Source organism: Podarcis cretensis (assembly GCF_951804945.1).
Source record: "Podarcis cretensis genome assembly, chromosome: 1".
Taxonomy (NCBI): Eukaryota; Metazoa; Chordata; class Lepidosauria; order Squamata; family Lacertidae; genus Podarcis; species Podarcis cretensis.
Genome location: NC_137170.1, coordinates 135762630 through 135790142, shown reverse-complemented (window position 1 = coordinate 135790142; position 27513 = coordinate 135762630). Strand labels below are relative to the sequence as shown.

Sequence of the window (27513 nt, the reverse complement as noted above, 5' to 3'; positions counted from 1 at the left end):
TATATAATGTCGCAAAAGGAGTGAGACTGTTCCTAGAGTATGCCCTGGTGTGTGGTGCTTGCATGCAGAGACTGGGGCTACTCTTGTAGCCAAGGGGCGACTGGCCATGATGGCTCTGCTCTGTCTCCAGCGTCAGAGGCAGCCTGCATTTGAATTCACGGATTGCAAGCAGGGAGGGGGCTGTTGTGCTTTTGTCCCTCTTGCAGGCTTCCCATGGCTATCTGGCTGGTCACTGTGAAAACATGAGGCTGGACTACATGGGCCTTTGGCTTATGTCCTTTGGTGATTAAACTTCAGCAAATCCTGATTCCTACATAATATTCACAGTGCTGTGGATAAGAGCTGTAACCACCAAACGGTAGTACGTATTAGTATTATTAGTATTGTTGTTAATATTTGTTAAAAGTTTACTACATAGCAATTGCTTTTACTTTTGTCCACAAACCTGCTTTCTCCACCCATTCTCTTTTGCTGCCTCTTATGCCTATAGCTTCCTCCCAGAACATTTCTCAAACCAATGCAAGCACTAATGCAAAGTGCATCTTAAGTAAGATATCCTTGACTTAACTCCTTATCCCCAACGGAAACAAAGCCTAAGTCCACGTAATGGCATATGTCTCTCCTTCTCTGCTCTTGCCTTCCTTCCCAAACCTCTCTAAAGCTGAAGTGTGAACTCATCAGGGCAGGGACCCATTTTTTCCTTATGTTGCCCTGTAAAGAGCTATATAAATGAAATGATTAAGAACTCAGATGTGAAGCATAATACTGAACATGCCTATATCTCCCACCAAGTGCAATCAGACCTACTGCCAGGAAGTATGCTTAGAATCACAACCCTAGAAAGCAACAAAGTGTTGTCCACAGGCAAAGTGTCTTCTTCACTGAAACCCATTTATGGAACGCCTTCCATGACTCTAAGCTCAGTCCCTGGCCACTTCCACATTTAGCCATGGGGAAATGCCAGTGTACCATTTCATTACTGCAGCTGAATTTTATTTATTACTGCAATACTAATGGTCTCCAACCTGTTTTAAACTGAACTACATTTACCAAAAGGTCTCCTTCCAGAGTTCATGAATAAGTATTCCCATCCTTTGCAAAACTCTAGTCTACTCACCTGGGTGCTTGATTTCTTCTTAGACTTCTCCACTGGTTTAACAGTCAGGCCAGCAGCACTAAGAGCAGCTATTCGAGATTCTATATCGGATACCTTGAGAGCAAAGAGCCCATGTCATTTCCCAGTGAAGGTAGTTATGGTCCAGGTAAGCAGGACATAAAACACCAGACATTCTCAAAAGTGTGCTTCATTCAATGCGTTTTATGGGTTTCACTCTGATTCCATAGCAGTAACATGGAGGTCATAGGCGCACCGGCCCACCTCGTTTTTTGGGCGGGAAATGAATAAAAAAAATTTATTCCCCACCCCAGCCCCAGAACAGGCTGCTATCCGCAAGCCTTGCGAGCCCGGCGGCAACTCCTGTCAGGCTCGCAAGGCTTGCGGACACCTGCGCGAAGTACGGGGCGCCCTCCGGAGGGTGCCCCATGCTTCGGGCTGCAGGCTGCTGCCCACAAGCCTTGCGAGCCCGCGGGAACTCCCACCGAGCTTGCAAGGCTTGCGGATAGCTTCCTGAAGCCTGGAGAGCGAGGCTTGCGGATAGCAAGGCTTGCGGATAGCTTCCTGAAGCCTCTCGCTCTCCAGGCTTCAGCGAAAGCCTGCATTCGCCCCATAGGACGCACACACATTTTCCCTTCATTTTTGGAGGGGAAAAAGTGCATCCTATAGGGCGAAAAATATGGTAATTTTCTGCTTTTGTTTTTGAAAGTTTTTGACTTCCCAAAACCAAGGATTACCTCGCTCTCTGTGTGCTGCACTTGCGCCACTGCAAAGGCCACTTTGTCTTCAAGTTCAGAGAGCTCCGAGTCAGTGGTTGTGCTGTGATAGGCGCCATGGCCTCGGTCTCTTGGCCTCTTCTCTAGCCCAGATGCTTTTCCCGCAGAAACAAACACCTGGAGCCAACAATATTAAGTCACCTTCCAGATACAGATTTTTAAAATATTATCTCCCACATTTGGACTAATGTCTACACTCCCGTAAGCCCTATCTAGGCAAGGCTATAACGGAGCTGGAAACAGTGAAGCCCAAATGATCAAGGGGTCAACGTATCTTCCTTGTGACAAAAGGCTTAAGAATTTGGGGCTTGGGGTTAGAAAAAGAAGATGACTAGGGGCTGATCGCCACAGAATTGATCCTTTTGAATTATGGTGCTGGAGGAGACTCTTGAGAGTCCCATGGACTGCAAGAAGATCAAACCTATCCATTCTTAAGGAAATCAGCCCTGAATGCTCACTGGAAGGACAGATCCAATACTTTGGCCACCTCATGAGAAGAGAAGACTCCCTGGAAAAGACCCTGATGTTGGGAAAGGTGGAGGGCACAAGGAGAAAGGGGTGACAGAGGACGAGATGGCTGGATAGTGTTCTTGAAGCTACCAGCATGAGTTTGACCAAACTGCAGGAGGCAGTGGAAGACAGAAGTGCCTGGCGTGCTCTGGTCCATGGGGTCACAAAGAGTCGGACACGACTAAACGACTAAACAACAACAACAGGGGAGGGAGAGGATAGAGGTTTATCAATGTAGGCAGAATGTGGAAAAAGTGGACGGACAAATTATTTTCTTCCTCTCATATTGGAACTTAAAAAGGTAAAGGTAAAGGGACCCCTGACCGTTAAGTCCAGTCGCAAATGACTCTGGGGTTGCGGCATTCATCTCGCTTTATTGGCCGAGGGAGCCGGCGTACAGCTTCCGGGTTATGTGGCCAGCATGACTAAGCCACTTCTGGCGAACCAGAGCAGCGCACAGAAACACCGTTTACCTTCCCGCCGGTACCTATTTATCTACTTGCACTTTGATGTGACTTAGGATCGTCTAATTTATTTGATTAGGAGCAAATTCTAGAGAGACAAAATAAAGAGTCATTTCATGTGAGGCAGTGTTAATCCATGAAATTCATGGTTACAAGACACGGTCACTAGCTCAGACAACTGGAGAAGGGAACTGAACCGAATAATAGGGAGGTTTATCAGTGGCTCTGGGCCATGGCGATGACATTGAGCCTCCAAGCGGAGGGGCAGCCAGTGCCTGGGCAATCACAGAAGGTGGCAACTGTGCCACATAGGCCCCTGTTTGCTTTGCATCTTCTCTGGCATTTCAGACACCTGCTTAGTCACCTGATGGGTCCTTTACCTGGCAGACCAACAATTTACCATATAAGGTTTTCTCTCCTTTTGGTAGTGGCAAAGTCTTTAGCATTGGCAGAGAGGGTGATAAAACAGCGGATGGTTTGAAGGTTTTCTTCTTAGCGAGATGGCAGTGTGACTGGGTGTGTGTGTGTGTGTGTGCCTTCATGCCAACTATTTTAAATGCTGTATTTTATTACAGCCCATAATATTCTATTTACATGTCCTTATAGCTTTTTACCTATCTATTTATTTTTCCATGGGATTTATTTGTTGCTATCTACTTATTGCTTAAGATTTAAGTTGTATTTCTTTCTTTCCCCCTCAGTTTCAAGTCAATATCCTTACTGCTTGCAGCTCAAATTTTATTATTGATCATAATAAAAATGAATGAATGAATGAATGAATGAATGAATGACACAGTCAAAGGTGTACTTTACAACCCACCAAAGCCCTGGATTAGCTGTGCCTGACCAGTGAGCCCTGCTAATGACATGAAGATCCTTTGTTTCTGCTTCTCACAAAGATCCCGTGGAAGATAGTTTCATATATAGTCGTACCTTGGTTCTCGAATTTAATCTGTTTCAGGAGTCCATTTGACTCCCAAAATGGTTCAAAAACCAAGACATGGCTTCCAATTGGCTGCAGGAGTTTCCTGCACTCGATCAGAAGCCATGTTGAACGTTCGGATTCTGAAAAACATTCGCAAACTGGAACACCCACTTCCAGGTTTGTGGCGTTTGGGAGCCAAGGTATGACTGTACATGGTTTCCAATACCTTATGGGCCAGCAAACAGGTGCACTTTGGCCTCTCACTCGCTGGATCATCACCTTGCTGTGGTGAGTGGGCTTGCACATTCCTATGACCCTTGTGAGTGAAGCCATCGGGAATCTCGTACTCCCAGCAGGGTCACCCAAGGCAGTAAGGTCAAAGGGGAGAAGCTAGACAAAGAATGATCCAAGAAGTCCTCAATGGCAGAGCAGGCAGATGATAACAAGCAGTTTGTTACAATGGCTATGAAGGCGAATGAAGGCAGCAGCAGATAAGAAACTACTGGTCGTCGTGATTTACTCAGGCCATCGGAATAGAGCCTTACTGCAAAGACTGTGCAGTGGTCAGTGTGCACTGATCTACACACACAAAACAATTTAACGCACAGGCGTCTTCTAAAAACCCATCTCAAACCCAAACCCAACAAAGTCCCATGGTAATCGGCAAATGGTAATGGGGGCAGCACTGTGAAATCTGGAAGCCCCTAGTCATGAACCAGCACATGGGTGGTGGGTACAGATTCAGTCACTCTGACTCAATGAACAAGGCAGTTGAGCAGCTCGGCAGCTGTATCCATGACTGGGCAGCCCTTTTTAGGATCCACTCTGCTCACCCTGAAAAGGTGCCCTAAACATGGTCCGCCTCCCTTTTTCCATGACTGGATTACCACACCCAGTGGGGTATCCACCTAGTGGTCATAAAACACAATTAAACTGGGAAACACTGGCCTGCGAGCGCTCCAACTGGAAAACAGTCATGGACTTTGAAGACGCTCAAACTCAGGATGGAAGAGAGGAAGGCACACTTGGCAAACCCTCGCCGTGATCAACTCCTGCACAGAAACCTATGTCCCCCTTGTAGAAGGACATGTGGATCCAGAATTGGCCTCCACAGTCACTTACGGACTCACTGTTAAGACTGTGTTCATGGAAGACAATCTTACTCGGCTGTGAGGAAGAAGCAGCAACACTTTGGCCTGGTTGCTTTTAACTCAGTAGGATTTGTGTGTTTGTGGTAGGGAGGATTGTGTGTGTGTTTTCTTTTTAACACAGCAGCTGAGAGGGGGGGAATTTAACACTGTTCTCTGCAGCTTGGTCCCAATGACCCCCCGCCCTTAAGCTTTGACAAGGAGGATGACATTGGTTAAATTGCAGCTACAAGACTGGTGATTTTTGGTATGACCATGGTGTGTGTGTCAAACCCATCTCCCTGAAGCTGTTGTTTTGAAAGAAAAAAAATCAATCCAGTAGCCAAGCACCCATTTTCACATAATGTGCACTACAGCCCTAAATGTAGCCGTTTGCTTTTTGCAAGACTTGGCTGGCTTGATCATGGTGAGTGAGCAGTCAGGGAGCTGGCAAAATGTCTTAGTGTTTATTAGCGATCTTAGAAGATCTCTGACTGGGAAATTCATCTGCAGGAGTGGGGTCTGAGCAGATGACTCTGCAGGCTGTATATGTGAAAAGCAGCAGCCTGGGACTTTGAAAGGGCAGAGACAGAAAGAAAGTGAAAGATTGCTGAGTTTCTTGATGGAGCTGCTGGAAAGTGCAGAAGGGACAGTGTGGGGAGCTGTGTTGCACAAGGAGCTCCCTGGGGACCGGCTGCCTGCTGAGCAAGTGCCTCCACTTGCCTCCACATATCCTCAGCTTTCCTATCTGTGAACGAACACAAATGCTAGAGGGACCAGAGGCTTCAGAAGAAGCCCAGCCTCCGAGCCCAAAGCAGGCTGCTTTGGAAGTATTTGGACCTTCATCAAAGTAACGCAGTAAGAGCCGTTCAACAGCAGACAGTGGGAGCTTGTGGACCCTCCTTTCTTAGAGGTTTTTAAGCAGGGGTTGGATGGTCAGGGATGCTTTGGCTGAGATTCCTGCATTGCAGGGGTTGGGCTACATGATCCCAAGGGTCCCTTCCAACTCTAAGATTCTGTGATTCTATGAAAGCAGTCTTATCTGATGTGACCCTTCAGGCTACCTCTGAAGCTTCAGAACATGATGAGCTTTGAAAGTGTGGCTCTTTTTATGTCCCCGCCAGGCCAACTTAGACATCCATGGACCTCTTGCAAGCCCCCTACGGAAGGAAAATGTCACTGTTCAGGGTGAGGGTCAGGGAGAGTGAGGTGGCATGTCTTTGTGACTGACAGCCACTGTGTGGTTTCGGGTGGATTTAGGAGGGCTCTCCCTTCGCAAGGACACTGAAGCAACCCATCAGAAGTTGTTTCCAGAGCTCTTCTGCATGTTGAGTCTCTTAGGGGAGCCAAAGGGTCAGCCCAAGCCATTTTGCTCCTAGAGGGCCCAGGGCAGCCCAGGTAGCACTGCTTGTGAGTAGGTGCAGCTTTACATTTTGCACTCATCAGCATCATCCTGATTACATTTCTGTAAATCATTTAGAGAACCATAAAACTGTAGGGTCATCTAGTCCAACTCCCTGCAGTGCAGGAACCCTGTCCCTGCGTGGGCTCAGAACACCAGCCTTCTGGTTAACAGCAGCTGCCTCACTCGCCCGTGCAGGGCCACAGAAGTTTGACCAGGCTGGGAGCTGAATCTTATTCTGGGACTCCAGGTGCATCTTCCACTGCACCTGGAGGCTAGCTTAGAGGGGGACCCGGCAGGAAGAGTGGCTGGGGGAACTCTGAACGCTCCTCTCCCCTCAACCTCACAAGAGGCCCCTTCACTCTGCCCAGTGGTAGGTCTGGTGCTGGTCACACAGAAAATTCCTGGCTGAGGTGAGATTGAAATTTGGGATGCAAAATATGGCATTACACTAGACAGTCACCTTTTCTGCTTGCATTACTCTATGGATAAGAATCCCCCCCCACCCCTTCATATTGCCACCAGTTTCAGCAGATATTAGTAGCCAGCAAACTGGGATGGCTATAACTCCTGGCACCTTCATGTGATCCTTTCCTAGTTTATAATCCCCATTTACATATTTATAAGGCGAAAGACAAAACTCTCGTCCATTATTTGTGCACAGACTAAACAGCCTTATTTCATTTAAGACACACATCTGACTCACAGGTTTCTTTCAAGTCCTTGATAGGTTAAAGGCAACTCCTCCTACCTCTTTCTCAAGATCCAAGAACAGAGCCCTCTTCCTAAAGCCTTTATCCCTCCAATGAGTCATGCAGGGCTCTTTCTTGGGCGTTAATGGCTCTTAAGCGCTTGGGCTGTGATGCCACACAAAGCCTTAGCTAGTGACCTCTGCAACCTCTATGCTCAGCTAAAGAGAGGCACTTTAACCCCTGTGCTGTGCAGTGGAAATGGGGGAATGAGAGGCAAGAGCAGACAGGCAAGGAGCGGGAACGTACGTCGATCTTTAATTAAAGGGTCCTCATTGTCCCCACAGGGCTCTTAGCTGCAAGAGGAACTGTCCACGTAATGCTTTGATTGGGATAATGCTTCACTCAAGGCAGCTGCGACAAAGGCAGCACCTCAGTATGCAAGTGAAGAGCTCCCATTAGAGACACGGGAACCTCTTCATGCTGGGGAGCATCTGTGTCCAATGGGAAGAATTTTTATGAGGGGCAACTTCTCTTTTCTGCTCAGGACAATGCCAGGTGGGCTGAGAGGAAACCAGATCGTTATGGAGATGGAGGACTGCAGAGGGGTGGGGAAACAGGATTTATACCATGTGAATTCACACATTTGAAATACATATTCAGCATGTTGCCACAGCATTCAAATCTTGACTTTCTACATGCACCAGCATCACCATCTGCATATTAAATGGACATTTCAGTGATTGCACTGCAAGCTTCATGCTGAACTGAGTTTAGAACTGAGGAACGTGAGCACCCCACCCCCAGTCAAAAAATATTCAAATTAAGATGATTTCAGATTTAGGAAGCCCAGAGCAAGGTAGTCATCTCTGCTGCCTTGAATTCAGTACTGAAGCCACTATCATATTCATGTTCTGAATTTCAAGCAGCATTGTGAAGGATTACTTACTCATTGGAGGTGTCCACTGTGCTGACCCCACCCCACCCCACGCCCAGGTAAAAAATGGTCTCTCTCATTAAACAATGTTTTTTGTAGCCATCTTGAGTTCCACAGGTCATTAGCCCATGAGACTCTGCCTATCTAATAAGGCTCATGTTTCCAGGGCCGGCTTGCCCATGAGGCAGACGGAAGGAGCCACCTTGGGCGGTGGAATCCCTTGGGGGTGCCACTCCACACGTGTGTCCGTCCCCCCGCTCCTGCTGCTACCAGCTTCAGGGAACAGCCACTGCCGGCTGTGTGACCCCAGAAAATGAAGCAGCAATAGTGGCACCTTCTCATTTCACCTCAGGACAGGCTGCCCCTACTATTTCCCCAAAGGGAGCTGCCCTGTGTCAGCCCATTGCTCTATCTACCTCAACGCTGATTGCACTGACCAGCTGCATCAGGGCTCTTCCCAGTCTTAGCTGAGCTGGAGCAGAGCCAGCCCGCCCATGAGGGGAGGTGAATCACCTGCCTCAGGCAGTGGAAGTGCAGGAGGCAGAACGCCTCAGCACCCCACCCACGTGTCCCGACGCCAGAATGCCTTGCGGGACACCTCAGTCCTTGCTGACTTCAGCAGCGGGGCATGGGAATGATGGGGCGAGGGGCAGCCCATTTCCGTTTTGTGTCAGGCAGTAAAACGTGATTTTGCCCAGCTTGGAGATACCAAAGATGGAACCCAGGACCTTGTCCTCTGCCACTGAGAGACAGCTCTTCCCGCAGGGAAGGCACTTGGAGTGGCAGACATGCCCAGGGAGCGGGGCTCTTGCCCAGCCGCATGGCTCATGGCGGATCGTGCCTCCCCAAGTGAAGCCTATTTTATCAGTCCCTTTCCTTTCAAACCCCTTTCCTCCCCAACCTCACCAACTTGGGCAGACACCAACAGGAACACCGGAAAGTAGAGTTGCCACTTTTTAATACGGCAGATTATAAACAATGCAGCCACCAAGCATATCAGTTCAGCAAAATGACTATATCACAGAGCTCATCAAGTACAGTCAGATGCATCATATATGGCAGTGCTTAAGGATGAAGCTGGATGATGCGTTGCTACTGCCCAGGGGTCCTTGTCATTGTGCATAATGCAGTTTTCACTGTCAGGGTAGCAAAACAATATAGATACCGTACATTGGACATTTCTCCTTAATTGTGTACTTTTGAAATTGAAACAGCACACAGTTCAGCCACACACAGAACATAGTCCAAATGTATCCATAAGCTTTCTGATTGTCCTGGAGCGCTCCCAAGAGAAGATCAGACTGTAACCATTATGAAGGGGTGACTCTCTCACAGAGAGGGGGGTTGCCAAAGAGAAAGCGAGGCTGGCCGTGCAGACGCACCCGTAAGTCGCCTAGCACGGCTGGCGTGGGCATTTGCCCTCCTTCCACTGGGGCTGCAGAGGGTTCAGGGCTGAGTGATGGGGTGAAGGCCTGCAGGCACCCTGTGTGCAGTGGAAATGATGGAGCTCTGAAAGCAAACCCTTCGTCTACATTTTCCCCATCCTTTAGCATGGAGGCCACTGTGGGAAGTGGAATGCTGGACCAGCCAGGCTCTTATTATCTTCACTTTTGGGAGGCAGACTGTCAATAATGTTACACCCAAAACTTACCTTGGGTCAGGGAACAGGGAGTTGCTCCCCAGGCAGAGCATCATTTCCTGACAGGAATGGGATTGGGGTTACCAGTCCAAGTATCCATTAACAGAAAACTTGACTCCGTGCAAAGGATTCTGGGACTGGCAGTCCTAGTCCCAAGCCCAGCGGGGAAAACGAGCCCAGTGGGAGTACCCACTCACTGCCCAGATAAGTGATGTGGCCCTGGGGGAAGCGGGTCCATATGCCTGCAGGATCCAGGTAAGAGGAGGATCCAGATAAGCGGGAGTTTGCTTGCCTCAACCCTGCTCATAAGTATTTGAAGAGGAGTGTTCACTTTTATAAATGAAATGAAAATCCCATCTCAGAGGCATTCTTAGTTGCCTGGCACAAAGGGAAACAGAAGTCTATAACCTCAGTTTCAGGTTTAGCAAGATGTGATATGAAGATGAAACTTGAATCAGGGGTTGATTCCTTTTGCCTCTGTTTTGTGTTTGAGATACCTGTTGCTCCACAGGTGTCTTAGAAACCTGTGCCATTTAATACAAGGATGGATCATTAGGACTGTACATGCAGCTTCTGCTCTTGGATATTGCTGGGATCCCTAACCCAGTTCATGGCTGCTCTGTTCACAAGTGCTCTTCATTCAGCTGGCTGGTGTTCAGACTCTGGCTGAGAAAGATTCTGTCCACAAATGAGCAATTTGCTGGCTGAACTGAGTAGATGCTAATGTTTTAATTTCTCTTCATGTAGTTTGGATGGTGGGGATGTAAATGTTGTCAGGATTGTATGTGCATTATCACATGCCCTGTACTAAGGATGTGCAACCTCAATTGTGCATGATTACATTGGCCCAAAGCCTCCTTAATTTAGGTCTGCACAGGGCTGCTATACATCCAGAACTTCCTGGACATAGCCAGAATTTGGCAGTGTCCAGGCAGAAATAGCTGATACGTCCGGGCAGTGCAGATTTAGGTGAGATTTCTTTAAAATAGCTCAAAAACTTCTTCTTCTTCTTCTTTGAGATATTCCAAAAAAAGCTCAATGAGTTTTGCGTCCGGATTTTCACTTTTTGAAATATGGCAACCCTACGTCTGCATCATCTCTAAAGACTTCCTTCTTGAAAATGGAGGGGCAGCATGAACAGGGGGCAGGAGAGGGGGTTGGCAAGAGGCTGACCAAACTTGCTAAATCACTAGGGCTGATGCCCAGAATACTAAACATGCTAACTAAAGCTAAATATCTGTGGGATGGCTGGAGAAAGGCAAAGTTGGGAGATGAGGATTTCCCAAGGAACAACCCTGCTGATGCTTGTACATGGCAATTAGTGGGCACAAACTACATGGACCTGCCCCCATTTCTGAGGTCAACCTCGGGGTTGGGACCAAGGGCAAAAAGAGAAACAGCATCTCAGCAGGCATGTCTGCACTACATGATGAGTGCTAATTTGATATACGATTGCTGAACAACTAATGTATGCACAGAAAGCAATTTTAAAAAGTGTAGGCAACGCTGAATATTAGGACTTTTAATTGGTGTCCATTAAAAATGATGAAGGTGGAAAGCAAGAGAACCCCCAAATAGATTACAGTGGGTTTGCCAAAATATGCTATCTTCGCAGATTTAAAAAATAATCATATTTTTTTAGATCTGATGCGTTCAACAGTGTATTGATGTGGCGTTTGACTATGAAGTTTGTATGTATTCATTTGTAGTTTGTCAACAGTGATTCATGAGCACATTTCTTATTTGAACAACTGTTTTTATGTACTTTGCTTGACTAACGTTTCCTAAGCAGCTTTGCAATACTTCCACTTCCTAAGTCTGGATGAATATAAAAAGACTAGAGTGGTCCGTCTTTAGAGCCATCTCAGTGAAACCCAGCTTTGAATGACAATGCTTCACACGGCATGCACATTTCAGGATTGTGGCTGCTGCACATTCAAAAAAAGATGCCTTTGATGGTAATGAAGTCTGAAATGAATGCAATGAAACACTGATCCAGATCTTGAAGTCCAGCTTGTTACTGCAGTGTGCAGGGTCTCTGTAGGAGACGAATGATCACGTATAACAATGGCTATATACATGTGAAACTCAGTGAAATCTGTACCTGATATTACAATGGCCAAGAAATTGTAAAGAGCAGGTTAATTGCTGCTGGGTGTTTAATGACTGCCAGCAAAGTCACTGCTTGCGTTTGTCATTCAGTATTGCAAAAATGTTGTCTTTTCACTTTCATTTGTGAAAGTGCAACGAAACAAAACATGCAATGTAAGTAAACTAGTAGAAGTATGAATAAATTAAGAAAGCCTTACAAGCCGATGATTTTTCAGAATTTATTTTGTATGCTACCCTGCTCAGCTCTCTGCAAGAATCTCCAGAGATCTCAACATGACACTGCTGGGCCCTCTAGCAAGACGAAACTGCCTGGTACAGACTTCAGCATCATCCTGAACACTGCCAAGGAAGCAGAGCATGAATGCTGCACCCACCTTGGCATGTTTAAGAAGGGGCGCTCTAGGAACTACGTCCGCCATCTTCTGGAGGGGATTCTATTATTCCAATTAAAGATGTGCAAATTCGAGGTGGGGTTGTACCTTGTGATTTTTTAATGTTGAATTAATATTGAACAGAGTCACTGTCAAATTACAGAATATATTGGAATCTGCTGGCAGGTTTGGAATTATGGCTCCTGGGGATTCATCTGGATCAGATTTCCATTCCCCAGAGTCTTTTTTTTCTGGCCAGATTTGATCTGGGCTTGTTGGCAATGCTAGACTTGGGCAGAGACTTTGGAAATGGATGCCCAGGTCAGCTCAACTCCTGTTCCAGGTGGTAGAAAATACTGCTGTGTCTTTGAAATGCAGCAATGAGTGCCTGGGATGGGAGGATAATGAGGGATATTTCAGATGTTCAAAACACTAATTTTAATTTAAGTTCAGATACGAAGAAAAAATACTTCTGTTCATCTGAGCAATTTCTGAATTGGATGTTTGTGTGTTTGTCAGAGGCACTAACCTATCTCAAATATCTACTAATTACCCCTCTCACTAGCATCTCATCATTTTCTCTTCCGAGTATCTACATTTTTTGAAAATCTTTTAGCCCAACCCCACAAGCTGCAGATGAACAACATGAAAGATCTCATGAGAAAAAGGCTCCTGCTCTTAGATGAAGATAAAAGTCGCTTTTCACAGAGTGATATAGAGAGCCTGGCTCAAGATCAGTGCTATGACTGTCCATTCAGAGGGGCAGAATGAGACTCGGAAACAATCAAACAGGGCAGGATTGACAAAGAAGCCATTAGAAACCCAAAGGAATACAACTTTTTGCATTTTGTGTTAATGTAGCCCCTCAAAAGGAAAAGTGCTCACAAAGATGCCAGACACACACTCCTCCATTTTAAAATTACACTTGAATCTTTCCTTGTCCTTCATGTGTTACAACCAGACACATATTGGCCAAAACTATCAATACGGGTCCATAGACTCTTGGAATCAGAGATGGAAATGCCTCATTAATCACTGCATGGAGATAGTAATGGCTTAGAGCAGTGTTTTAGCAATGGCAAAAACCATTTGTTTGGCAAAGGCTTTTCAGTTTAAGAAGAATAACGTTCCTGCCTAGGCTAATGGATCTGGCAAAGCTGAAAATTTATAGAGCACATTTACTCAGAAGGATGTCCTACAGAGTTTGATAGATTTATTAGATGTGTTTAAGATTAGATTCTTAGTTGTTTTACTCATATGTAGTCATGGGAAGTTGGAGAACCCTTGAGCTCCGACATGCAAATGCCTGAGAATAACAGGCCGACATTAAGTTTAACGGTTTGCTTGAAACACAATATATGTAACATGCATGGAGTGAGGATCTGCATGAACCATTTTGTAAACAACCTAAACAGCCAGTCATTCTTCAAAGGTCAGTCTTGCAGGTTTCAAATGGGGCTTCGCTCACAGTAAGTATTGTTAGGATTCCAGCTTTTAGGGTGCAACTAGATGCGGTATCAAGAGGCCAGCGATCAGAGATTCCACTTGGTATTTCAAAGTGGAATAGCAGTTCTGGGGAGGCCCTTGATCCAAGTGGGGCTGCAACACAGGACCATGGATGTGATTCCGGAGTGATTGCCAGGAACCACCAGAATGGTTTCTTTGCACTTAAGTCAGCCTCTTGGGTGAGAGAGGGAGTTCTCACCAGGAGGCCAGTCCATCTGGGAGCTTGACATGAGGGTTTGTATTTGGATGTTGGGAAGCAGAGACAGAACAGGGATCTTGGTGTTCAGTCCACCCAGCTGGCTGAGCTGGCAGAGCTGGTCTTCAGCGCAGTGTTGGAGAACCCCAGGGCATTTGTTCTGAGGGACATCCATGCTGATGCCTCGTCTGGGCCAACTCAAGACTTCATGGCCACCAGGACAACCATGGAGTTGTCTCAATGCATCACACACCCAAAACATGCTGTGGGTCATACCCTAGATCTGTCTTTTTGCTACAGAGGGCATTGCACAGGATCCAGTGATCAGCGGGGTACCCCAAGGAGGAAGGGTGGGATATAAATTCAGTGAATACATAAATTAAATAAAATTAAACAAACCCTCTTCCTTCATTCTGTTCTAATCATGAAACTAGGGCCCTCCCTCAAAGCTGCTGCCTCTGCCCCACATGGTACCTGCCTGGCTTGCCCCAATGGGACAAAAACTGGGGAAATTCAGTGGAGGGAAAGATTAAATGCAAATACCCCAGGGCCATAGACCCCCATGAATGCTATCCAAACACTATGAGATATGTTCATAAATCTCCCAATGCCACATCTTGTGTGACCCTAAGTGTTATTTGTTAGTAGAACTTAAGGGTGGATTTACAAAACCTTATTGCCCACATGGTGATTATGAATATCATCTACCCCCCTTGCAGAATCATCATCTCCATGCAATCATATGGATAATTTCAGCGGAGATTGCAATCATCACCTGCAAGATGCACAATTAGGCGGTTCGAATCCACCCTAAGACCTGCGTTATAGCAACTAGTTAGATGAGTTAGGCTGATCATACCAGAAGGCAGGTTAGCTTAGATGCATGAAGACTACTTTCCATAAAATATAACAAGCAGAAGGAAAAAAACGCCAAATGCAAGGAAGACCATACCTTCTTGGCATCAGTAGGCGGGTCATCGCTAGACGAGCTTATTTCTGGTATGGACCCTTCCTGCTTCATTCTGCCCTCCTTCTCCTCCTCTTCTTCATCAGAAGAAATAGCTTTGTCACTGATGTTTCTTGCCAGCTCTTCTAGTTTCCTCCTCAGTTCCTTCTCTTCTATGCTAGGATCAGTAGGGGACTCAGGAGCTGGAGGCTAGCAACAAACAAACAGACAGACAGACCAGCAATACTCAGTTTACTTCAGCCATCCAGTTCATGCTTTAATGTGCCTCAGGACCAACCCAAGACATTTTCCCACTTGAGCAGAACAAGAACATGGTCCCCTGCCTAGTGTTCAGAGGTAGACTGTCCCTGAACCTGGGGTTCTATTGCTTTCCCTGCTGAGTCTGACTAGGCAGGCAAGTGAGCAGCTTGGCTGCCCAGCTGAGGGTGCCCCTAGGTGTCAGGCTGGCGCTTGCTCGCTTGTCCACCTGTCAACCTCCATGCATCCCTCCCCTGGCCAGTCTGCCTTTGAGAGCTTTCGTCCCTCTCCAAGCCCCATGCCTTGCCTGCCCACCCACCTGATTTCCCATGGCAAGTTCTGAACTTACATTTATTTGTTCTCGCCCACCCTGCCACGGAGTCAGTGGCAGCCTCTCTAGTAAGCATCACAAGGCGAAAATGATGAGCTCTAAAGCCTGGAAACAAGGACTAACCAACACTCATCATTTCAAACAGCAATTCGCCCCCATATTTACAAACTCCTATCTATGGAAAGTTTTGCAACCTGAGCCACGTTGGGAAAAAGTTTTCCTTTGTTGATAAATTATAATCTGCAGAGACCAAGGACTTTTTCTGGCCTTCATAAATACATGACTATGTGGCATAGCCACCACAGAGTGAGCTCTCTTGTTACGTGAATGCAATGACAGCCAGTCCGAGCATGCTCATTGGGCTCACACGTTTCCCTTTTGCAGAAAAGAAAGAAAGAAAGAAGGAAGGAAGAAAAGAAAGTCCAGCTTTTTGCCTTCACTGAACATTTAGCTCGGTGGTGCGGAAATGAAGAACCACCGCACCATGTCACTTGCCCATTAAGTATGGTAGTTTCAATGTGGAGACATAAAATAGGGGTTGTCTTTCACTTGTACATTAAATGGGCAGCATAGCTGCTGTTGAAAAAAATCACTAACAAAAAACAGTGTCAAACACCTATTAAAAGCACAGAGAAAAGTTACACTTGTAGCAGCTGCAGCCTTCTTGGTGCTGGCTCTGTCACGCACAACGTCTCCAAGGCAGTTCTCACTCCACATGACATGGCCAATGCATGCCTTTAATTGCTCACCTGTTCTAAAGGTTTGGAGTACCCAGCGCATGAGATTAGTATTTGGCAGCAACCAACCTGTCTGTGCACCATACGCAGAAGGCCTAAGTGGGTGAGGAAACCAGTTACACCCAGGGCTTCTTCCCTAGCCACAACTCACTGGAACAGAGTTCCAGCACCTTTGCCATTCTAAAAGAATAAGGGAGGTGTTCATAGAGAGTTCCAGCACCTCTTTTTCTAGAAAAATAGCACTGTTTGCAACAATATTCACATAGTTAGTGTTTTCAGCTGAATGCATTATTAGGTCAGTGCTGGTATTTGTTGTGTTAGGGCAAGTTCTTGGAAAGGAGAGTGCTCCATGATGAATTCTGAATGAGGTGATCAGCTTCCAAGATGGTGCTTTCTCAGGATGGGAAACTAATGTTTTCTGGGTTTTCTGATCTTCTTATTTTTCCATTTTGCCAATGGATGGTTGACATGGACCACAGTGAGGTGTGTGAGGACCAGACAAATGGAGGAAGAAGGAGATGAACTATTCACCCATTCTTCCCCAAAAGGAAGTGAATGCTAGTCTTCTCTGATGGCCACAATATCCAAAACACTCCCTTTATGATATAATAGGATGGACAAGCTCGGGGGGGGAGGGGAGTCCTCTTTCCTGAGTTTACCTCATCTGGGTGAACCAGGATCTTCTCCTCAAGACGGTTCAGCATGCGCTCGACAGCTGACATGCGTTTGTTCAGGTCAAGAATCTGAGAAAGGAAAGATGACAGCATAGGATAGAGCCCACCACCACAGTTTTCTTAGCAGCTAAAGAGAAAGTACAGAATAGCTTCCACCACCTTTGCCCCCAGATGGAGAAATCAGAAGATCTGCAGTCCCAGCCACTGCAATAAAACAAAAGCAAAAACAGCAGCACACCTAATTTCAATCCATTAAAAAATAGCAAGACAAGCCTTGTAATATTACCAGAATAACCCAAATGAGTTTTTTTTTTAAGATGATAAATGTGAGTTATTTTTCCTGGTTTTTTGCACTTGCAGACTGTCCATGTGAACTGATACACTATGTACTGAGACTGGGAGGCCTTGATTTAAGTTCCAGATCAGTTATAAACTTGTATGCTTTAACTTGCTCCCCTTTTGGGAGCTAAATGGGAAAAAGGTTTTTGCGAAGATAAATGAAGTGAATAATATAAATTTCTTCACACCATAAATGTGCAGTGGAAATTACTGGACTCAGCAATGCCAGATTATTTATAGGTAATCTTTTTCAGGATTTTCACACAAGGGTTCAACACTCAAGTTCCCAAAAACTACAAATCTGTTACCCCAATCAAGGCACATGTGGTAAAGGAGAAAGCTGTTCTATGGTTTGTGCCTTTCATATGTTTTATTTCATTTCTCAAAGTCCTCCCCACCCCCCTTTCCTTTCCCTAAAACCCCTGCTACAGAGGAGCAATGTGCAGTTGGTGGATCAGGACACTAGTATTTTATTTAACAACAAAATTCTGGGACGGTGGCTTTAAGAGCAGGAGAGTAGTAGCAATTTTGGTGAAAATATACATTGTAGTTTGCTGTATCAGATTACGACCATTTTGTGCTAACATATTCTTCCCAGGATCACCATGAAAACAATGCTTACATAGTGCCAGTCCAGCTGTGGAAGAGCTGCACCTTTCATTAATACAGACTTTCATGCATAATGCCTAAAAGGGGGGCTTAAGGGGAGAATGAAGGAATAACAAGGACTTGGACTTGTTCCATTGGAAGGTGAACAATAAAGTTTTTTATTTGTTAAGTGGGAAGGGAGGAATGTCCAGATTGTGCAAGTTTAAACTGCCTTTCCCAATAACTTCCAAAGTTTGAGTTTTATATGAAGTTTGAATGCAGGTCTCTCCTTCTCAAGATGGGGGGACAGGAACAAAAGAGGGAGTGGTCACCTGCGAGGGCAACTTTCTCTTTTTTGTCTGGGGCTCAAGCAGACAGCAAATAACACCATGTTATATCTTTCTGTGTTTTTATTTTGTAAGCCGCTCTGGGATACTTGTATGAAGGGTTCTTCTTCTTATTAGTGTCATCAATGTAATTGATAATTCATACTTATGTGCCAATGCCTTGTCTAACTTGTGAGGAAACATAATTCTCCTTCTCTTTCTGTTGCTTTGCTTTTTAAAAATGAAATGAGGAAGGGGTGGCTTATTGTGGTTGCAGCCCAACCATGAGCCTTCCTCCACCAAATCTGTTTGCCCAAATGCCTCACTGCTCTCTTTGGCATCCGGCTAAGTAATAATAATAATAATAATAATAATAATAATAATAGGACAATAGACAACCTGAGTGCTTTTATAGTAGGGCCTCTTATGCTTCTTATGCTTTTGTGATTAATTGCCTCATTTTTTATTAATTCCCTCATGAATAATTTTTACCATATGGATCTGCATAGCATAGTGGATTAAAGCACACTGGGAAAGATGATTGTAAAATTGGCTAGGGTCAAAGTAATGCTGTAATCCATATCCTTAATTGAAAATATTTTCTAATGGATCTTAATATGCAGCCTGGAAATGTTTCATGAAATTCTGAAGTGAGTTTTCAGCAACCAAGTCCAGCTAGAAGCAAGCACAACATTGATCAAATCTTTTGACAAATTAACCAGATGAAGCTGGCAACCTCTCAGATGGAAAACCAGAGAAACAATTACTTTGTAAAGTCTAGCACAAGAGAATTTGTGGCAGATTAAAGGGCATCAGAAAGATGAGTTCTCTCTGCCATGGTTCCAGTTTAGGATTTGCTGGCTCTAATTTCTCTAAGCCCTTTCCAGGGCTGAATGAAGACCAGGGACATCTCCCCTTGTGGGTTGGGAGAGGAGATGAGGGGAGAGGTGGCAGAGGGAATGGGTGGTCCATGCTGGTGGGGATCTTTTGGGATGGGCCGGTTCCTCCTCCATCTGCTGTGGGAGAATGACAGTCATGGGGCTGAAACTCCTCTGTAGTTCAGCTTGTGTCAGAATATTCTATTCACCTAAGTTTAGCCACTAATTTTTAAAAGCCCCTTTTCAGTTTTGAATCAAAACAAATGAGCTTATGAGAAGTGCTTCCCTTCCTTCATTCCTATCCCAGCTTTCCTCCAAATACATGGTCCTTTTCCCTGTTCATATAAAGGTCATTCACACAGCCCTCCTCATGCGCACCGAGGCCGCATCCCCTGAGGTTCATGTGGTGCAAGAGGGAGCGTTGCGGGTTTGTGAGGGGTGTTATCACACCCAGCTCCATCTCCCTGAATGCTGAATTGCTGAGAGGAAGGAAAATGGGAAACCAGTTGGGAGACGAAAAGGAACGGTGTATCCTGGGAAAGGACAGAGGAAGAGACGCACAGGGATGCGAAGGAGAGATGAGACAAATGATGCGTTGTCTGGATAGGTCATTTCCTGGCACATAACGCTAGTGGACTCCTGCTCCGAGAGCCCATTCTTAAGTAGCCAAAAGGGCCGCACCCACAAACAAGTGGCAGGTGTAGGTAGTTTGGGGAAAACCCAAGGTTTCATAGAATCATAGAACCATAGAGTTGGAAGAGACCACAAGGGCCATCGAGTCCAACCAATAAGTTTAAAAATTTTCAGAAAGAAAGCTTGGCGGGGGGGACCCATCAAATGAGATGACTGAGGACAGAATGCTGTTTGACTGCTGTGGGGTGGGAGGTGGGGGGTAAGGAACCAAGGAGAGCAGAAATGACACTGAGTATATCTGAAAAACAAATGACTGGTCAGCTGGACTGAAGCACCTGAGCACTCCATGCGGCAACATTTTGTCGGAAGCTCCTCATGCAATTCTGAGGTGCAGAAGCCAACTGCTAGGGGCCGAGGTCCCTTTGCCCCCCAGGAAAATAGTTGAGAGGGACACACCCCAAGTTGATGGGCACTGCCATTCAAATGGTGCGCATGCACCATGTATTGTGATCAATTATGTGGAGCGGGGCTTACCTGCCCCCCCCCATTTTAATCAAGTTGCCACCCCTGTAAGCATCTCCTAGCATCTTAATGCCTAAACCTGCTTGCCTGTGCATTGAGATCTGCAGGAGAGGCGCCTCTCGCTGTGATTACACAAGAGATAGCTGGCTTCATCATTGTTTAGCTTTCATTACCAGCTACTCCTTCAGAGGGTGGATGTCGCTGCTAAATGTTTTTTGCACGAATGTGTTGTGATTCAGGTAATGGCTGTTTGCATTGTTAGATTGCATTGCAGTTTATTGTTTGAAAGTTGTTGCAAACCACTTCAAGGGCTATGCCCGGGAGCTGCGTAATAAGCAGGATAAAACTGTCAAATTCCAGAGTCTGCCATGTGAGTCCGTCGCAGCAAATATAGCAAAAAGTCTTCTGTTGCAAAGGCTAAGGTTGGTATCTGGTTGGTGTCCCTTCACAGAATCCTAGAATCTTTGAGTTGGAAGGGACCACGAGGGTCCTGTTGTCCAACCCCACAAATGCAGGAATCTCAGCTAAAGCATCCAGGGCAGGTGGCCAGCCAAGCTGTGCTTAAAAGCCTCCAGGGACTGAAAGCCCAAGTGCATCCATCAGTGGAAGGGGGAAGGCCATTTTTGGTGACTGTCCCTCCATCTGCACCTCAGTTTCTCATGAAATATGTTGGATTGGAGCCCCCCCCCCCCCCCGAGCAGACTGGGAGGAAGGGGACTCAGTATCATGTGGAGGTGGCTGTAACTACCTTAACAAATTTATTTAAAATTTCCTAGTTTTAAGGGCCTATCTGAGGGTTGTTTAAGCAATGCCCAAGAAGGTTGGTTAGTTAAAATTTAAGTTTGGCAAATATTTGTTGCGGCAATCTAAAGTAAGGCTGTTTCTCCTACTGCTGTTTAAATTTTAAAGTATATCAAAATTTTGCCGGACAACAAAACAAAATGTACGCACCCTGTGAGCAATGACAGAAAATCAGATCAATTTTTGTTGTCCTCACTGAAACACCTCAGAACTTTGAGTCTGATATTCTATTTTTCCCTTGGAGCAGAAACAAAATTTCAAACACAGTGGAATTTCCTGTAGGAATGAAATTCTGTTCTGGAGTTGGCTCTAATTGAAACCATGCTTAGACCGGCTCTTGTGTTCTGCTTCCACTTAAATCCTCCCATAGGTCAAAGGGATTGCACGGCTCTCCAGAGCGCAGAATTTGCCCCCGACTGTGAACACGGCAGGAATAATAGGGTTACACTCACCTTATCTCTTATATCACGGCCAAGACTAAGCCATTTAGGTAGCTAGGATAATTGGATTACCCCCTTAGCTCAGCACAATTCATTAGACCTCAGTATTTGAATCTCTACAGCTAAAGAAAGCTTGGCTCTTTCCTAATAAATCCCAATTGTGAGGCTTAACGAGTTCATGACGAAAGCAGACTACAAACATTTGGAACTAAAGCACGGCATTTCTGACACATGTGCTATATCTGTCTAAACGAGGCTGTATCCTCTCTGCTAAAACAATCTCAGTGCTAAGGATCTTAATATCTCAGGGCAACGCTAATGCCAAAAACATTCCTCTTAAGATGTGTCCTGTTTAAAGGCTAACAATATATATGACAAAAATAACACCAAGTTAAGTTCAGCCTGGATAGCTCAGTTGGTTAGAGGGTGGTGCTGATAACACCAAGGTTGCAGGTTCGATCCCTGCATGGGACCGCTGCCTATTCCTGCATTCCAATTCTGTGAAAATGAAATTTGTTTACGTGCCTTGCATTTGCACATTGTGAATTCCTGCTGTAGTTTCTTGAAGAATTGTGTGTGTTTCTGTTGTTAAACCCAAACTAATAACAGCTTTGGCTATAATGTCAGTAATTCAGACCCAACTACCTCTTTTTAGGCAAATCCAAGCACTGGGGCAAGCCTGGCTCAGGGCACAAGTCTCTCTCAAATGTCTCATCCTTTCCAAAAGGAGTTTTCCACATGGCACGGTGGGTGTGTGGCTTGAACAGGAAGAAATAACTGCACGCTTTTCTGGGTCATGGCCAGAATTTGTATTTGAGGTGGTGCTGGTGGCGAGTATTCAAGAGAATGCAAGAACCCTTTCCATACTTCAAATCCAGGTCAACTGTGGGAGTCTAATCTAAAGCAGACAAGAAGCTGGCTAGTGTCTGCTCTGGATTGAAAAATGTTTCGAGTTGTCATTGCTGGAAAGTGAAGTTGCGAGAAGGTACAGACATGAATCCTGGTATATGGGGAATGTCCATTGTGAAAGACTATTTGCTCTTTTCATAGCAAAACACTCTAATTGAGATATACAAAAGTACAAAATGAGCTTTTCAGTAACTGAGGTTACTGATTATAGAGGACCACCATATAGTAGCTACTTTGATAAAACAAATTCAGACAAGAGAAGATCTTAGAGTTATGGAATAGAAGTAGCTTTAATTTGTTCTCTTTTTTTTGTTTTGTTACAAACACTAAATGTTTACTGTATCTGAGTATAATTAACTTTTTGTAGAATCAGCATGTGTTTTCCCGAGTAGCTCAAGGGTCTTGGGTAAAGAGATAATAAATCTCATTTTACAGGGAAAAATAACAACTCAGTTGCATCAGTCAGACTAGCAAGTGACAAGTCACTGTGACCGAGCTCTGCTGTGATTTGGACACTTGGAGGAAGCACTGAAGAGAGTTCTTGATGCTTAGATGCCCCACTCCAAGATTTGTCCCTGATCCAAGAGCCCTGGTGAGATCAGTTTCAAGATGCCTAGTGTGGGGGAAGCCACTGGCAGCCAACAGAAAACCATAAAAGGCTGTGAAATTGATGGCTTTCAAAAGGTGGGAATGTTTGTAAAAATCAATGATGCCAAAAGAAAAGAGCCAAATTGTTACAGGAAAGATAAAATGCAGTGTGTTTCTCAGTAAGAAAAGTAACAAAGATGGAAGGGCCTGTTCCTTAGTATTAGTTACTTAGCATTCAGTGGTAGACTATGAGAACTAGTTCTGGGACAACATGTTGCTGCTTATTTCCAGGAAAGTAGAAGCAAAAGTGGGCCATAACATCTGTGCTTCACAGATGAAAAAATAGCTGAACAGGGCAAAACACAGCCCCAACTTCTGTGAATCTCCCCATCCCAATGCACTCTAAATCTGAGGTGGCTAAACCTGAGCCAAGGGTCTGGCCCAGCCAAGGACCTCCCTGATTTTGCTGGTGGTGGCAAAAATGAAAAAATAAAGTAGACGTGTCAGTATGGCGGGCAGAGAAAGCCCAGAGGCCAGCTGGGGAACATCTCCCTCATCAGTTGAGTAGGGAGAGGGAATTGTTGCCAGAGCAGCTGAAGGTGGAGGGCTGGGAGGGGGGGAGAGAGAGACAGAGTTGTGAGTAGGCGTAAGTAAAGGCTTAATTGACTCTGAAATTGAGAATGTCTGAATGCACCTTGCTAACACTGGAGATTTGCCATGGCTGCATCCTGAGAGCTCTCTGAGCTCTAACTAGTTGATAATTAACTGAGGGTTTAACGTTGATGAAGGCATTCAATTGCAAATTCGCCATCTTGGAAGAGTTTTTCTTTGTTTCCAGGCTCCGTGGGAGAGGGAAAGTGTAACAGGAGCTCAGGCTAATGGAACCTATGTGTGTGACAGAGAGCTATGTTTGTCAACTCTGGTTATAAGTTATTTTATTTCTAAGACGATGAACCTATGCCTTGGATGGGCGTATGTCTTATGGTATTATGTAGATGTAGCTTCCATGTTTTTTGTACCTGTTTTGAAGAAGTTCTGGTTAGTAAAGCTTTGAACAATATTTGTGGGTCTGGACAATGTTTTGTTCCAAAAGGAGTCAGGTTCTTATGCATTCAGTTGCTTCAAGCTGTGCAATATTAATATCTGCAATAAGGTGACCACACCAAATGTCGCCCCTGAGCCACCAGAGGGCTGTCCAATGATGAATGTGGCACTCAGGCCAAAAAAAGGTAACCCACCAGCTCTAAATAGCAAAGGGGATCAGGATTGGGACCATGGCAAATTGGCAGTGGATTAATCCCACCATAGTCAAGACAACTCCCACTGGTATAATGTTAACTGTTGGAGATGTGAGGTACTTTCCCTGGTCCTTGGCTCCAGAATTCAGTTCACACTGGGCTTAAAGCCCCAGGTGTCTTCATGGCTTTTCTGAACTCCAGATTCCAGTTCAGAACTTGGAAGCAATTGTGGATAAGCATTAAGATGTACACATGTAATGTGCAATCAAACTAATGAATAAGATGCTATGCTGGAACTGGTCTCAAGTTTTCACAGTGTGAAACAGAACTGAGTCTTAAGTAAAACTTTCACTGATATTTGAATGTCTGAATGAATTGAATTGCTTGGTTGTAAACTGGAAAAATAATTAAAAATTCACGGCCTCCAATAACTTCAGCTATAAACAGTTGGATTCAAGGGGAAATGTTCTTGGAGGAGAGAATCTGGCTTCTCATGTGACTTGCAGACAAATAATTAAAGGACCCGGGTAGGCACTTTCAACGCTCTCAGTTGCTGGAGTGTAAATGAATTGGGGTTCTGCAGTTCACCCCATCCATCCACACAAGGACCCTGACAATGGGCCAGATCCTTACCAGGAACTGTTTCGTGGGCCAAATTTGATAAATGGGAAGGGCCACTCACCTGTCAAAATCCCTTTTACTCAAAACTTAAAGGGGAACAGGGAGGAGGCTTGTAATTTTTTTTATTATTATTACAAAAGACCAATGAATCTACTGGTCTGGAAAACCAGTGAAAGTAATTCCTTTTTAATCTTACCAAACTATTTTTGGATAGATGGAGTAAAAACCTATTTCACCCAAATTGTATAGCCATAGTTTTGGTTGTTGTTGTTTTGTAATCAATGTATTTTTCTTAAACTATTTCTCCTTCCAGTTGTTCTGGAATGAGATAGAAAAGCTTTAAAAAGCCAATAAAAATAAGGAGAAAGAGAACTATATAATGGGGTGGAAGAACTGGGAAGCTTCAGATCAGTAGTTGGCCCCCCCCCATGGTCTACAGGAAGAAAAAAAGGCCATAAAATTCTTGGTCTTGTTGCAGAAACTTAGAACAACTGTAGAAAGAGATCAGTTAGATCACGAATGCTTTCTCTAAATTGTATTCTCATCTCCAGTTTGAGTGACAATCAGAACCTTCTGCCATTTCATTAAAAGTGGTTCTACATTTCTGCTTGCAGCTTTTCAGAGATGGATAAAGCAGCATTGATCCTGCAGGTAAGACTTCAAGCACTTTACAACTCATCAACAGGGGTTGTTCTGTTTTGTGCTCCAAAAGAAATCCATTGAATCCTATGCATTTAAAACACATGCCTTGAAACCAAAATTCAACCAATTAATGAACATAAAATGCAACAAGATTAACAGTGGGTGAATGGGATAGCGCTACAGCCTATGATTTCATGTCCGTTTAGACTCATCAAACAGGAAGGGAAGTAAGTTTCCTTGTTTTGCAGCATGCTTTCTCTGAAACCTTGAACAGGAAAAATATAAAAACATTTTGTTTTGCAGGCATTTGACTCTTGCAATCTTGTGTTTGCTCCTGGACATAGATTCTTACTCCAAGCCAAGAGTCACCCCTAAACCCCAGCTCTTGCCTTACTTCAGGGGCAGACGCTTCGAAGGACGGTGTCCAATTCCTTATTTACCTGATTTCCAGGTGGATTTATGTTCTCCTGGGATGAGGCTCGGCTCCTGCGTTTTGTGTGGTGGGGCTGATAGACAAGGGTCTTCTGCACTCCCTCCATGTCTTCCTCGGAAGTGTCCAGATCAGCTGAGTACTGGGATGGATGCTGCTCATTCCAGGGACGGCCTTTGGGAACAGAACAAGGCTGGGATTCAGAGCAATAGACGCAAAACTCAAATCTTGTGTTTCAGGGCAATCTGAGCGAGATTACTAATTTCTGAAACTTTCCGGAAGAAGTTTCAATTTATTCACTTTGGCCTCAGATATGTTTACAAAAACAGGGGAAATATAATAATAATAATAATAATAATAATAATAATAATAATTATTTATTTATACCCCGCCCATCTGGCTGGGTTTTCCCAGCCTCTCTGGGTGGCTCCCAACAGAATTAAAAGCACAATAAAACATCAAACATTAAAAACTTCCCTAAACAAATCAAAAGCTGGAAGCAAATTAATTGCAAGGAATAGAATATTTCTATAGCCAGGTGCTTGTTGATTGCCAGTTTTCAACCCAGAAAAATCAAAATATGTGAAAAGTGTGGTCATTATTTCAGGGGCAAACTAGATGAAAGAGATATGTGATCAGATTATCTATTTCTTTAAAAGTTTGCAAGAGTGGGGGGAGGCTTAACTTTGTCCCTGTGCTTTCCCACCTCCTTTGGCAATTTGACCTATTAAGAGAAAGCTACATGTACCCCAAAGTTTTCTCTCGTGGAGCAAAAAGCCACTTTTTGGATTGGGAGGGAGAGTAATGTTTATTGGGGAAACAGTGCTTAGATAAACCCCGCTATGCTGCGAAGCACGCAGTCCACCCACTGGGCAATGACTCCTCTCCATTCATTGCTTCCCAACGCCCCATGCTAAGAGGCAGAAGACCAGGCTCACAGAAACTCCCGCTGCCCTATGCAAAACTCTCCAAATACATCACACTCTAGTTTGCTTAGATCCTCTGCGACTACAAGGGGAAGGCTCTTGTCACCAGTTCTGGAGTTTTGTCCCCGTATTTTCCACAGTAGCTCAGCCCTGGTTTGTTGAGAGCCTTTGAACTCTGAGCAGCATTACCTAACCAACAAATGAGGAACACACTGCGCAGCATTTGAGAGGCTGCAGGTGTCTAATCTCTGCACCATGCACTTTTCCATTTTGTTACCTTGTTAAGAGAAACCACATTAGGGATAATTTAGTTTCCAATAATCACATTTTCCAGGTATTTATGGTAACTGTAAAGCACTGAACCCTGTGGCACAACAAAACCTTCTGAGAGTAACTGGACAGGGATCCATTTCCATAGACAATTTTACAATAAGTTCACTTAAAATGCAAATCTCTGGTGGGCAATGTGAGCCTAGGAAGAAGAGCTATCTGCGTCCTGCTGCATGGCGTTCTGCACCTTGCCGAAAGGTGTAAATCAACGTGCCATTCCCAAGTGCCAAGAAAGAAGGTCTTCCATCTGCCAGAACTGTAGGCTGTTGGTGATGGCTTGGGCTTATGCTTTTGGAGTGTCTGTGCGATGAATTCATTCCAATTGCCCTTCTAGAAATCCACTCCAGATCAAGAGCTTATTGTGTGGGCCAACTTGTCTTGTCTGAATGCACTGCCACATGAGGGTGTGTGTGTACAGTTTATAGACCTGCAACAATTGCTGGTGTGGCAGCCTCAAAGTTCTAGCCAGCCTTAAACCATGAGGGGGAGGGGGGGAGGACTTGAGGTCTCTTCCAACTGGGCTTGGGGTCAGGCTTGGAGCTGGTTTGCTAGAATTCACCATTTCATCCGTGGGGACGGGGAATTCCA

General features: G+C 44.9%; 1 protein-coding gene across 4 annotated transcripts in view; it reads right to left on the bottom strand.

Moving 5' to 3' along the window:
- Nucleotides 1-27513, bottom strand: part of MLPH (melanophilin) — a 74325-nt gene that overhangs the window by 10114 nt on the left and 36698 nt on the right. For 3 of the 4 annotated variants that reach the window (XM_079978500.1, XM_079978497.1, XM_079978499.1), the window contains exons 9-13: nucleotides 25680-25843; nucleotides 16700-16783; nucleotides 14721-14924; nucleotides 1852-2007; nucleotides 1118-1210 (exon numbers count right to left, since the gene is read on the bottom strand). In XM_079978500.1, the coding sequence (XP_079834626.1) occupies nucleotides 1118-1210; nucleotides 1852-2007; nucleotides 14721-14924; nucleotides 16700-16783; nucleotides 25680-25843 (701 nt within the window). The remainder of the gene's footprint in view (nucleotides 1-1117; nucleotides 1211-1851; nucleotides 2008-14720; nucleotides 14925-16699; nucleotides 16784-25679; nucleotides 25844-27513) is intronic. The other variant, XM_079978498.1, reaches the window with a different exon arrangement.